The sequence below is a fragment of the Barbus barbus genome, assembly GCF_936440315.1.
Source record: "Barbus barbus genome assembly, chromosome: 9".
Classification (NCBI taxonomy): domain Eukaryota; kingdom Metazoa; phylum Chordata; class Actinopteri; order Cypriniformes; family Cyprinidae; genus Barbus; species Barbus barbus.
The window spans coordinates 2,688,283-2,702,106 of record NC_136737.1 but is presented as its reverse complement, the minus strand read 5'-3'; the positions used below and the strand labels follow the sequence as shown (position 1 = coordinate 2,702,106).

The 13,824-nt window shown below is 37.6% G+C and overlaps 1 protein-coding gene across 1 annotated transcript; it reads right to left on the bottom strand.

The window, feature by feature from the left end:
• Positions 1 to 1,559: 1,559 nt before the first annotated feature.
• Positions 1,560 to 11,784, bottom strand: LOC306874484 (uncharacterized protein). Its single transcript, XM_079424584.1, has 3 exons — positions 11,664 to 11,784; positions 8,097 to 8,201; positions 1,560 to 4,087 (listed from the first exon to the last, which is right to left on the bottom strand). Exons 2-3 carry the CDS (start codon positions 8,098 to 8,100, stop codon positions 2,565 to 2,567), a joined length of 1,527 nt encoding a protein of 508 aa, XP_079280710.1. The 5' UTR covers positions 8,101 to 8,201; positions 11,664 to 11,784; the 3' UTR covers positions 1,560 to 2,564.
• Positions 11,785 to 13,824: the final 2,040 nt, after the last annotated feature.

Genomic DNA, 13,824 nt, shown 5'->3' with positions numbered 1-13,824 from the left:
CGCCACTTAGACAGCCATCGGAAAAGACCACTGGAACCAGCTGAGCCCATTCAACCTGACTTGCTGCAGTTTGGAATTGAACTGCTGGTTTGTTTGGCCAGAGGAGAATTGGCCCCCCGACTGAGCCTGGTTTCTCCCAAGGTTTTTTCTCCATTCTGTCACCGATGGAGTTTTGGTTCCTTGCCGCTGTCGCCTCTGGCTTGCTTAGTTGGGGACGCTTCATTTCCAGCAATATCGCCGACCTTATTGCAAAGACACTATTTAAGCTTATTGACACATTATTTTCCTTTTTTGATATTGTGCAGTGCTTTGACACAATTTGCATTGTAAAAAGCACTATATAAATAAAGGTGACTTGACTTGACTACAGAAATATTTTAACCCCCCCCACCCACATACATAAATTAATTACTTCGGTTTTTTGTCTCAAGTGATGCAGTTCATTAGAGACAGCTTATCACATATGACCAATCATCAGTGGATGCTTATTCTGTTTCAGTTCAGAACTCATTATCATGGCCATAGCCATGCAGGGTTTGAACATTAGTGAGATGAGACAGAGATGTAGATGTTTGTGAAAGATGTTTTCTGTTTTGAAAGGATGAACACTGTAAAATTATACCATAGGCTATTTATTGTATTGTTAATACTTAGGGGTGGACAATTTTATCAGTCGTTTATTATTCATACAATAATCCATATTACTGTTATAGATTTCATTAATAAGTCTTATGCTCTTATGAATGTTTATGAAAATGTAATGACTACTGAATAAAACAGCATAGACTTCTTCATGGCTAGTGTTTGCACATTTCATTTCATTCTGTAACCTACTTATCTGTGTATAGTGTTAAATGCTACTGTTTTTGGCAGCGTTGATCAAATTTCTGACAGATAATCATGATTTTTTTTGCGTTTCTTTTACTGAATGTGGTATCCTGTCAGTAATAACCTGTCAGTGGGCTCTTTTGATTACGGTCAGTTTAAGTGCCGTGATGCAGTGTTGCCATATATTGCTATTTAAACAAATAAAAACTGAAAAATAAATAAAAAATAAACCAAGGTAAGGATATTGCTGACCCTAAACTGAAACGTCTCACTTTATTAACATTATAAAGTGTCAAATTAAGTGGAAAAGTCAAGTCCAAAAACGGCTATAATAGCTGGATCTGGCAACACGCCAGCCCTCACTCCGCCAGTAATATCTCAGAGATTATTTTCTTACCACAGATGCTAAACATTCCTGCAAACTGTCTAAACTTAATCATACATGCAGACAATCATATGGTGATCTCATAGCTGGCTACGGGAGAGGTGGGATGTCTGTAATTATGGAAAGCCCCAAAAACAATTAATATTTCATGGCTTTAAGATGTGACTACAATTATGAAATTATGCATTAATGATGCAAGAAAAGTCAATGGAAAACAATAATGACAATAAAAATGTAATATCCGAAGCAAATATAAGCCCTAAAAAAGATATTAATATTTCATTTTAAATGTCACTAAATTTATGAAAGTATTCATTCGTAATGCAAGAAAAAAGACAACAGAACTGAGCAATAAGAGTTTAATACTTGAAGCAAATATAAAGTAAAAGACAGATCTCTCTCTTTATTGACTAAAAAGATATAAAGCATCTCAAGTGAATAAAAATGAAGATGGATCAGACTCAAACCTACATGACAGAATATCTTACTCCTGCAGTTTGTACAACACATCCAAAGCAGAAAAATAAGATTCAAGATTTTTATTTGTCACATACACAATTATACAGAGTATAACCAGCAGTGAAATGTAGGTAAAGCTCTGCTGAAACCCGGGAATTTCTGCAATATACTAATTGTTTTAAAAACAACAGTGAAGATGAAATGAAATATAAATCAGCCTCTTTTTCATCTTAATGAACAAGAACACGTTGAACCTCGTGGCCTAATGGTTAGAGAGTCGGACTCGTAATCGAAAGGTTGTGGGTTCGAGTCCCCGGCCGGCAGGGATTGTAGGTGGGGGGAGTGAATGTCCAGCGCTCTCTCCACCCTCAATACCAGGACTGAGGTGCCCTTGAGCAAGGCACCGAACCCCCAACTGCTCCCCGGGCGCTGCAGCATGGCTGCCCACTGCTCCGGGTGTGTGTGTGTGTGTGTGTGTGTGTGTGTGTGTGTGCATTTGTTCACTGCTGTGTGTGTGCACTTGGATGGGTTAAACGCAGAGCACCAATTTCGAGAATGGGTCACCATACTTGAAAATACGTCACGACTTTACTTTAACCTGTAAAAAGCTTCTACAAATATGCATTAGAAGAACATTTTGAACATAAAATGAAACTCGTAATAAAGCATAATAATGTAATTTATATCATAAAGCAAAATTGTACACAGTAATAAAATGTAGATATTGTTCTTTGGGGAGGAACTCCATCTTTGAACTGATCTGAATCTCACAGAAACTGCTGGTCTTGAAGATGAACTTTATTCACTGTGACATTTAGATGATGTTTCTTATGACAGATTAATATGGAAGAGATGTGGTGTAGCACTTGAAGGCACTGAACCTGATGGTAAACTACTTATTGTGATTGTTTATTTTATGACTCTGTAGAGAAGAAGAATGAGTGAAACTCTTCCCGCATGCAGTGCAGTGATACGGTTTCTCTCCAGTGTGGATCCTCTCATGTGATTTCAGGGATCCTGACTGACTGAATCTCTTGTTGCAGTGTGAACACTTGTAAGGTTTCTCTCCAGTGTGGATCCTCTCATGTGTTTTCAGGTCTCCTAACTGACTGAATCTCTTGTTGCAGTGTGAACACTTGTAAGGTTTCTCTCCAGTGTGGATCATCTCATGTGAATTCAGGTTTCCTGGCTGACTGAATCTCTTGTCGCAGTGTGAACACTTGTAAGGTTTCTCTCCAGTGTGAATCCTCTCATGTGATTTCAGATGTGATGACTGACTGAATCTCTTGTTGCAGTGTGAACACATGTAAGGTTTCTCTCCAGTGTGGATCCTCTCATGTGATTTCAGTTCTCCTGACCGACTGAATCTCTTGTCGCAGTGTGAACACTTGTAAGGTTTCTCTCCAGTGTGAATCCTCTCATGTGATTTCAGATGTGATGACTGACTGAATCTCTTGTTGCAGTGTGAACACTTGTAAGGTTTCTCTCCAGTGTGGTTCCTCTCATGTGATTTCAGTTCTCCTGACCGACTGAATCTCTTGTCGCAGTGTGAACACTTGTAAGGTTTCTCTCCAGTGTGAATCCTCTCATGTGATTTCAGATGTGATGACTGACTGAATCTCTTGTTGCAGTGTGAACACTTGTAAGGTTTCTCTCCAGTGTGAATCCTCTCATGTGATTTCAGATGTCCTGACCGACTGAATCTCTTGTTGCAGTGTGAACACTTGTAAGGTTTCTCTCCAGTGTGGATCCTCTGGTGCCGTTTCAAATCTGTAGCTGTAATAAAAGTCTTCTCACACTCAAAGCACATATATTCTCTCACACCAGTGTGTATCTTCTGATGAACTTTTAAATTCTGCAGCAGTGAAAAACTCTTTCCACAGAAAGAACATGAATGTGGTTTCTCCTTTGAATGAACTTTCAGGTGCTTCTTCAGGTATGAAGCCCACAAAAATGTTTTTCCACATTGATCACATTCATGCAGTTTCTCTCCAGTGTGGATGATCATGTGGATCTTAAGGTGTGCTGATTGTGTGAATCTCTTCCCGCACTGATCACATGTGAATGGTTTCTCTCCAGTGTGGATGATCATGTGGATCTTAAGGTGTGCTGATTGTGTGAAACTCTTCCCGCACTGATCACATGTGAATGGTTTCTCTCCAGTGTGGATGTTCATGTGTCTCTTAAGGTTTGCTGATCGTGTGAATCTCTTCCCGCACTGATCACATGTGTACGGTTTCTCTCCAGTGTGGATCCTCATGTGTCTCTTGAGACTCTGTTTGTTTGTGAAACTCTGTCCACACTGAGTGCAGGTGAAACTTTTCTTGTCTCTTTTTTTCAGTAAAGAAACTCTTTCAGTCTGTGAGCGAGTTTTTTCTCCAGTTTTGACATGATGTTGTTTCTCCTCCGTTAGACCTGAAATTAAAGTTAAAATAGGTTACAATATAATTAAATAATAAAAAAATCAGAGAAATGTGAAGTGAAAGCAGTTAATGACTACACCAAATTATAATCATTTTGTGACAGTTTTACAAAATAAGATACAATAATCTAAAAAAAAACAAAAAAAAAACTTTCCCTCTATCTTTCTCTCCACCTACTAGTTTGTACTTATTTGAACAATGACTGAGACTTGGTGTTACGAGCACTTCCTCTGTCTGACTGCCTCTTCAAGATGAATCGCTTTTTGTATTCCCCAATTGTAAGTCGCTTTGGATAAAAGCGTCTGCCAAATGACTAAATGTAAATGTAAATGTAATCTATATTAGAAATACAGACTCTAATCCAATGTTTCTGTAGTGGGAACTATTCGATGCTTGATCAACTCCACAATTATAATATTATATTATAAACATAATATTAGCATTAATATACTGTAATAAAAACTTATGTAATTAATAACTATTTTAAACTAATAAACTGACCAATATTTTTCGCTGTTACAGCATATTTTTAATTCAATTTCTTCCTTTTCATTTATTTATTTTTTTAAATAGGTAACATCCAGGAAGTGACATAATTTGAAAAAAACTAAACAAAATTTAATTAATTATTTTAAACTAAAACTGGCCAATATTTTTCACTCAGCACGATTTCCATTTACACTCACCTAAAGGATTATTAGGAACACCATACTAATACTGTGTTTGACCCCCTTTCGCCTTCAGAACTGCCTTAATTCTACGTGGCATTGATTCAACAAGGTGCTGAAAGCATTCTTTAGAAATGTTGGCCCATATTGATAGGATAGCATCTTGCAGTTGATGGAGATTTGTGGGATGCACATCCAGGGCACGAAGCTCCCGTTCCACCACATCCCAAAGATGCTCTATTGGTTTGAGATCTGGTGACTGTGGGGGCCATTTTAGTACAGTGAACTCATTGTCATGTTCAAGAAACCAATTTGAAATGATTCGAGCTTTGTGACATGGTGCGTTATCCTGCTGGAAGTAGCCATCAGAGGATGGGTACATGGTGGTCATAAAGGGATGGACATGGTCAGAAACAATGCTCAGGTAGGCCGTGGAATTTAAACGATGCCCAATTGGCACTAAGGGGCCTAAAGTGTGCCAAGAAAACATCCCCCACACCATTACACCACCACCAGCAGCCTGCACAGTGGTAACAAGGCATGATGGATCCATGTTCTCATTCTGTTTACGCCAAATTCTGACTCTACCATCTGAATGTCTTAACAGAAATCGAGACTCATTAGACCAGGCAACATTTTTCCAGTCTTCAACTGTCCAATTTTGGTGAGCTCGTGCAAATTGTAGCCTCTTTTTCCTATTTGTAGTGGAGATGAGTGGTACCCGGTGGAGTCTTTTGCTGTTGTAGCCCATCCGCCTCAAGGTTGTGCGTGTTGTGGCTTCACAAATGCTTTGCTGCATACCTCGGTTGTAACGAGTGGTTATTTCAGTCAAAGTTGCTCTTCTATCAGCTTGAATCAGTCGGCCCATTCTCCTCTGACCTCTAGCATCAACAAGGCATTTTCGCCCACAGGACTGCTGCATACTGGATGTTTTTCCCTTTTCACACCATTCTTTGTAAACCCTAGAAATGGTTGTGCGTGAAAATCCCAGTAACTGAGCAGATTGTGAAATACTCAGACCGGCCCGTCTGGCACCAACAACCATGCCACGCTCAAAATTGCTTAAATCACCTTTCTTTCCCATTCTGACATTCAGTTTGGAGTTCAGGAGATTGTCTTGACCAGGACCACACCCCTAAATGCATTGAAGCAACTGCCATGTGATTGGTTGATTAGATAATTGCATTAATGAGAAATTGAACAGGTGTTCCTAATAATCCTTTAGGTGAGTGTATTTTGTCCTTTTTAAAGCATTTTCTTTTTCATAGCAACATCCAGGAAGTGACATCATTTGAACGTTTGAGTTTCAGTCCCTATTTTGAACCCTGGAGATAGAAAGTCTCCCTTATATTATTAATTGGCTTAATTTTTTACCGCTAAATCTGATGAACTGCTGATAACTTTAAATGTTCTTCAGTCTCATTGATGAAGGATGAAGAATAAACACCAACCTGTTTGTTCTTCAGTGTGTTTCATTCTGCAGGGTTCTGGATCTCTCATGTTCTCTCTGTCCTTCAATAAACTCTGTCTCTGCAGATTTCACTTCTTCCTGATGCTCTGATGCTCGTCTTCACTTGTAGACTGATGAGAATATTCCAGCATTTATTACTGAACTGCAGTGGGAGGAGCTTCACTGAAGGTGTGATTGTTGTGGGAGGAGCTTCACTGAAGGTGTGATTGTTGTGGGAGGAGCTTCGCTGAAGGTGTGATTGTTGTGGGAGGAGCTTCACTGAAGGTGTGATTGTTGTGGGAGGAGTTTCACTGATGGTGTGATTGTTGTGGGAGGAGCTTCACTGAAGGTGTGATTGTTGTGGGAGGAGTTTCACGGATGGTGTGATTGTTGTGGGAGGAGCTTCACTGAAGGTGTGATTGTTGTGGGAGGAGCTTCGCTGAAGGTGTGATTGTTGTGGGAGGAGCTTCGCTGAAGGTGTGATTGTTGTGGGAGGAGCTTCACTGAAGGTGTGATTGTTGTGGGAGGAGTTTCACTGATGGTGTGATTGTTGTGGGAGGAGCTTCACTGAAGGTGTGATTGTTGTGGGAGGAGTTTCACGGATGGTGTGATTGTTGTGGGAGGAGCTTCACTGAAGGTGTGATTGTTGTGGGAGGAGCTTCACTGAAGGTGTGCTTGTTGTGGGAGGAGCTTCACTGAAGGTGTGATTGTTGTGGGAGGAGCTTCACTGAAAGTGGAGCAGATCTGCCAAAGTTTGAGAGTTTGTTTTTCTACTAATTCACATATTAAGCATTTATGTTTATCTGGTATTTACAGTAAAGTATCTGAATTTTCATACAAATTTAAACATGCATTTCTGTTTTGTCTCTAAGATTTTAATTTAATATTTGCACATATTAAAAAGTTAAGAAAAAAAGTCAAAAGAATAAATAGAAATACAGTTATGTAACCAATAAAAAAAACAGTGTTTCCATAATTCCTTCCATTTGAGTTAGAATTGTTGTTCATTGGTTTTTAGTTTTGTGTTGTTTTATATTAAATATAATCTAACAGACTAACGATGAAATAAATGCTGTTAGGACGTTTGTGTCTTGTAGATATCATAATAGTAACTGCATAGTTCAAGTCTGATGAGAAGAATGAAATGAACTTTAACTGGCAGTTTACAGGAGATCTGTATAATATGAGCTAAAAACAGGAGCTATTATCATGAAATAGAGGATTTTCAGCAGCTCTGAATCTGATCTAATATTGATGATCCTCAGACTTTAAACACTCATTAAACAAGTCATTCAGGATCAGCTGATCATCTCACTTTATTCTGAGTATAATATTCTGAGTTCTTTCCATTAGAAATACAGAGCTCTATTGAAAAACATACTTCTCACTCTGACATGACTGACACACTCATCTTTACAGTTTCTGTCTGCAGTCCTATTCAAATATAAAAACATAAAGTAACTAAATCTATTTTTATTTTACAAACAAATGTCAAAAAAGAAAGAAAGCTAAATAACATTAAAATCGCATCAGCGAGTCTTGAGATTGATTTCTATTAATTTCCCTCACAGATTCATACTTCAGCTTTTCACTCCAAACACTGAAACAATCAAATACACGAATGTACAGAAAACAAACACTGGAAGAACATGAAAAAAAATAAATCCATGCATCTCTCGGAAGAACATTAACACTGACTCCATTAGTAAAGCACTACAGATCAATCATTGCTATAATTGTCATCACACATGCAACACATCTAACACACAGTAGATTTTTCTCTTTATATACTCTTTACCAAACAGTTACAATCATAGAAAAGATATTAATTTCATTATATTTTAATAACCAACATACAGGAGTGAGCAAAAAGACACTCTTACCCATTGTAGCTTCACTCGTTTTCTGATGAACTATTCTTCTTCTTCTTCTTTTAGGATTTAATGGCGGTTGGCAAACCAACTTTAAAGGTGCATTCCCGTCACCTACTGGAAAGGAGTGTGAAGCGCACAATGAATAGGAAGATTAGAAACAAAAATCTACTTATTTGGTATCCTACCTATTGGTATACTTTCTGGTATCCTATATGCTCTTAATCAATCCTGTTTCCTTTAAATAAAGAACTAATTCACAATATATTCTTGATTATGTCCATCACCTAACAAAACCGGGATTGACAAATCATTTATTTCCAAATATCTTAAAGCTTGACTCTCTTTCATAAGCCTCACATTTTATCAGTACATGTTCTACATTTTCTGTTAACCCACATTTGTCACAATTTCCATTCTCATGTTTTCCTATTCTATGTAAGCATTGATTTATTAAACAATGTCCAATATGCATTCTTGTTATTGTTGTATTACAAATGTATTAAATGTTTAATTTAGGTTCCAGTACAATAGTGTATAAACTGAGAAAGTTTAGTAGACTGAATTTAGCATTTGAGGCATAGATGATGATATTCAAAGAAGATTAAGTCAAGCAATCCAGGTGTCTGACATTAACCTTTTGTCTTTATGCACCTCCTGAACAGTGTCATTGTCCCAAGTTAAGCTATGATAATGTGAAGGTATGGGTGATACTGTCAGGCTGATTGGATTAGCACCTATGCATTTGAATCACACTGTTATGCTGATGATGTCAGGGCTGGGGAAATTCTGGTAATGGGCCGATTCCTGTACTGCATTTGCATGCTTTGTTTAGATTGTCTCCACCTCCTTAATAATATTCATTTAGCCCGTTTCCAGTCCAGATGGTGGATCAGCTCCTAGAGAAGACCACAACATCTCTGAATGTCAGTGAAGACCAGGACAAGATGTGCCCTACAGACAGATCCCCTGCGAAGACCTCTTCACCTCGACAGCCATCAGCACAACTGAACTGAGCACTGAATCAACGATGAACTGACTTTAACTGAGAAACTGACTGTTTACTATTGTCCTCATATTAGAGCTGCTTTACAGCTGAATTGAACTTTCTTTGCATTGACACACTATTTCAGTATTTAACTCTGTGAAGCTGCTTTGACACGATCTGTATTGTATAAAGCGCTGTATAAATAAAGATGACCTCACTTGACTTGACAGACCTCTATTATAAAACTGTACATTTCTGCAATATGGACATTACATCGACAGTCATTTCTGACATACCAGATTTCTCTTCATAGTAGAAAAAGAAAAAGCATTTGAAGCTATGTATTATTAAAAGTGTCTTTGTGTGTGTGTGTGTGTGTGTGCTTCAACACCTAACTATGTATATGTTTGTTGAACATTCCCTATTCAGGATAATTCACTGCATCTTATCTGTCACTAATTGGAAATTATATGCATAATGCAGAACTATAGCTTGTTTATCACTCATTCTTTAACAATATAAAGAAAGAAAATTAAATGCTTGACATTCCTTTGATCACAGCAATATTGCTGCTCAAATTCATTTACACAAATTAAGTAATATTTTTGAACAACTGCCTACACACGCGTTACAAAGAAACAAAGTAACACCCAGAGGTGGGTAGAGTACCCTAAAACTGTACTCAAGTAAAAGTACTTCTAGAAATATTTACTCAAGTAAAAGTAAAAGTAACCGTCTGAATAGTTACTTGAGTAAGAGTAAAAAAGTATCGGATAAAAAAACTACTCAAGTAGTTAGTTACTAGTTACTTTGGATCATATAGGTACTGGATATAGTCTATTTTTATTTAGATATATAGATTACCCTGGTAACCGTCTATTCACTTTGCTTCCATCTGGTAAGTGCTTCCGTAGCCTGATGGCAAAAACTGAGAGACTTAGGAGGAGCTTCTTCCCCCGGGCCATCAGGCTTGAGCAAGGCACCGAACCCCCAACTGCTCCCGGGGCGCCGCAGCATAAATGCCCACTGCTCCGGGTGTGTGTGTGTGTTCACTGCTGTGTATGTGTTCACTGCTGTGTGTGTGTGTTCACTGCTGTGTGTGTGTTCACGGTGTGTGTGTGTTCACTGCTGTGTGTGTGTGTGTTCACGGTGTGTGTGTGTGTGTTCACTGCTGTGTGTGTGTTCACTGCTGTGTGTGTGTGTGTGTGTTCACTGCTGTGTGTGTGTGTGTGTGTTCACGGTGTGTGTGTGTGTTCACTGCTGTGTGTGTGTTCACGGTGTGTGTGTTCACGGTGTGTGTGTGTTCACTGCTGTGTGTGTGCACGTTGGATGGGTTAAATGCAGAGCACGAATTCTGAGTATGGGTCACCATACTTGGCCGTATGTCACTTCAGTGATGCAAATCAGAATTTTCATCAGCCTTTACCCCAGTCTTCAGAGTCACATAATCCTTCAGAAATCATGTTGATTTATTATCAGTGCTGCTCTTTTTAGCTTTCTATTCATCAAAGAATACTGAACAAAATGTCACAGGTTCCAAAAAATATTAAGCAGTAAAACTGTTTCCAACACTGGTAATAAATCGATATATTATAATGATTTCTGAAGGATCATATGACTCCGAAAACTGGAGTAACAGCTGATGGAAATTCTGATTTGCATCACTGAATTAAATTATATTTTAAAGTAAATTAATTCTGTATTATCCTATAACCTCTGAGACTGAAACCTCTGAAAACGCCTCACATGACTGCTCTGAACATAACGAAACAGATGCATATTGATGGATCTTCTGTTCTGCAAAATGTAAACAAATGTAGCTTATATTTTTGCAAGCGTAAATATTGTAAAATATGAATATTAGACAGCACACGCGGTGTTCATCTAATAAAGATCTTCATATAGCTCTAGCAAACAAGCCTTTGCAGATTTGCTTTCAACTGACTGTAGATCCAAAGCCACGTCTTCATTGCTCTTGATGATGTTCTTAAACTCTCTGTTATCTGAGTGAGAACCGCTTCAGAGACTCAGCGCGTGCGGCAGGGAACTGAACGAATCATTCAAACTGATTCGCGAACCGATTCACTGGTTTGATAAAGCCTTTAAACAGAATCGACTCAAAAGAATGAATCATTCGCAAATGGGCATCGTTCATTGCCCAGAGAAAAGTAGACGGCGCGTTTGGAATAAACTGAAGCATTTTTAACTTGTATTGCATTAAGATACAGTAACGAGAGGAGAGTCGCCCACAGTAACGAAGTAAAAGTACCGTTTTTTCTCTAAAAATATACTTGAGTAAGAGTAAAAGTACCCATTTTAAAATATACTCTAAAAGTATTAGTTACTCAAAAAATTTACTCAAGTAAATGTAACGAAGTAAATGTAACTCGTTACTACCCACCTCTGGTAACACCTTATTTAATGCATTTACAATTATCATTATATATTATATATATATATATATATATATATATAGAAACGAATGTAAGTTAGTCTAAACAAAATAATCAGGGCATGCGTGCACGCGCATGTCCCCAGTCATCCAGAACAATGTGCATGATACAATACTCATCAAATAATAAAGCACTCACCGGTCACTTGTAAATAAACTCCATGGGTCTGTCATTCCATGTTCCTTTACTCGGATTTAAAAGTAAACACAGCCAACAAAATAACTTGTGCTCGGTGACGCGGTCAAGCCTGGATCTCGTTGCACGTCTGTTTGTGGTATTACGGTACGGAGACCCGGAGCGGCCAAAAAGCTGACGAAGACCTATATTTCAGCGGTTATAAATTAAATGTGTCCCAAAAGATACAGTTATATTATGTTCGAATATATTATACTGTGCAGTTTTCCATAAAAATAAAGTCTGCTAAAATACATTGTAGCACTGATTATTTTCTACATGCATTATTCAAATTCCTTCAGAGTTAATACGAAAATGTCAAGAAATTATTTTTCAGAACGACCAAGTCTCTGTCTGTGTCAACTTTCTCTGGGTTTTACTGTCGAATTTGGGAGAAAATGAATGGCAAAATCTGTCACAATGCATTAAAGACCATTCCTTGATATTTAGACAGGCATTACTCAAATTCCTTCAGAGGTAATATGGAAATTTCAATTCATTCTTCTTCAGGACGACCATGACTCTGTCTGTGTCAACCTTCATTGGGATTTACTTTGAAGTTTTGGAGAAAATTAAAAACAAAGTCTGTCACAATACATTTGTCTCTGGTGTGTGTTTCCCGATAACATTGTCTCTTAGTGCACTACAAAGACTCTAAAGGTATATCTTAACTAAAGGTATACCATTTCTAGGCGTGTTCCCCGAACTATACCTTCGGAGGATGCTTACAGGTATACCTTCTTACGTGCGATGTTACCACGTGCTGTCCATGAGGGTGGTGCTGAACTGGTTGATATCGATGGATCAAGAATGGATTATTCACTATGCAGGGGCTGCTTCAGTGCGTAATGTGAGAAAGCGCTGTTCTTTATAAAGGAATGGATGATTTTAAATAAAGACACAGAACTCTTTCCTGTTAGAATGCAACAAACTTGGGTGAAACTTTTACTTTCACTTTGCAACATGCGTCATGTCAGGGAACAAAACCAAGAAAGATATATGCCCAGAGCACCTCAGTGGTCACCACCAGTGTTGGGAGTAAGGCGTTACAAAAGTAATGCATTACAGTAACGGATCACTTTTTGCTGTAACGCAGTAGTGTAAGGCATTACTAATCAATTTCCAGTAATATTTTACTCGTACATGTTCAGTAACGCTTGTGTTACAACTAGCCCCAATTATTATTATTATTATTTTTATTTCATTTAAAGTCGGGCTCAGACTTTTTTACATCCCTAGGGCCGGGCTTCGGGCCAATATTCACGTCATAGTTCAGACGCGGGCCGGTCCTCTGGCCTGTTTTAGGCTTCTCCTTATCTTTATATTTTAGACATCCGTCAATCATTGATGAAAAACAATTGCCGTTATTCCAAACGTTTTTTCTAAATGAACTTAATAAAAAGCCGGAACGAAATATAAACACTTTGTCATTAGGGCAGGGCTCTAGTATATTTAGTCATTTTATAATGTTAAGTTCTACTTCTGTAGATATTTTGGTGAAAGTAACTCAAAAGTAATACAGGAGTCATGTAACGCATTACAATCCTGACACAGTAATATTGTAAAGTAAAGAATTACTTTTAAATAACAGTAACAAGTAATCTGTAATGTATTACAGTTTGGAAGTAACTTGCACAACACTGTATATATATATATATAAAGATGAATTATTCTCGCACCTGAATTAAACGTTGTCAAAAGTTATCATTATGCACTTTTAAAAAATATCTTGAAACAGATTTCTTCATTAGGGCCTTTCCTTGATTTGTTGTTGTTGTTGCATTTTTGTTTTAACACACTGGTTATTGTAGGCTACTTTGTTTTACTTGATATCTTTTATGTTTGTATTTTGTTCTTTTCTGTGAAATATTTTGACAATCAAAGAAGGATCTTTCATTTCTTTCCAGTTTAATAATGTTTAGAAATGTTAATCAAATGTATATTTGAAATGTATTAAATTATCTTTTACATAATTCAATTATCTTTTAGTAACTAATTTAGAAGAATTTGTACACATTTCTTTTAGAGGGACAGTTTAATATCACTAACGTTAAATATAATATCAGTCCATATGACATGCTCTGCTTAAAAGACTTGGAATGTGGTGCAGAATGTGGACTGGTTT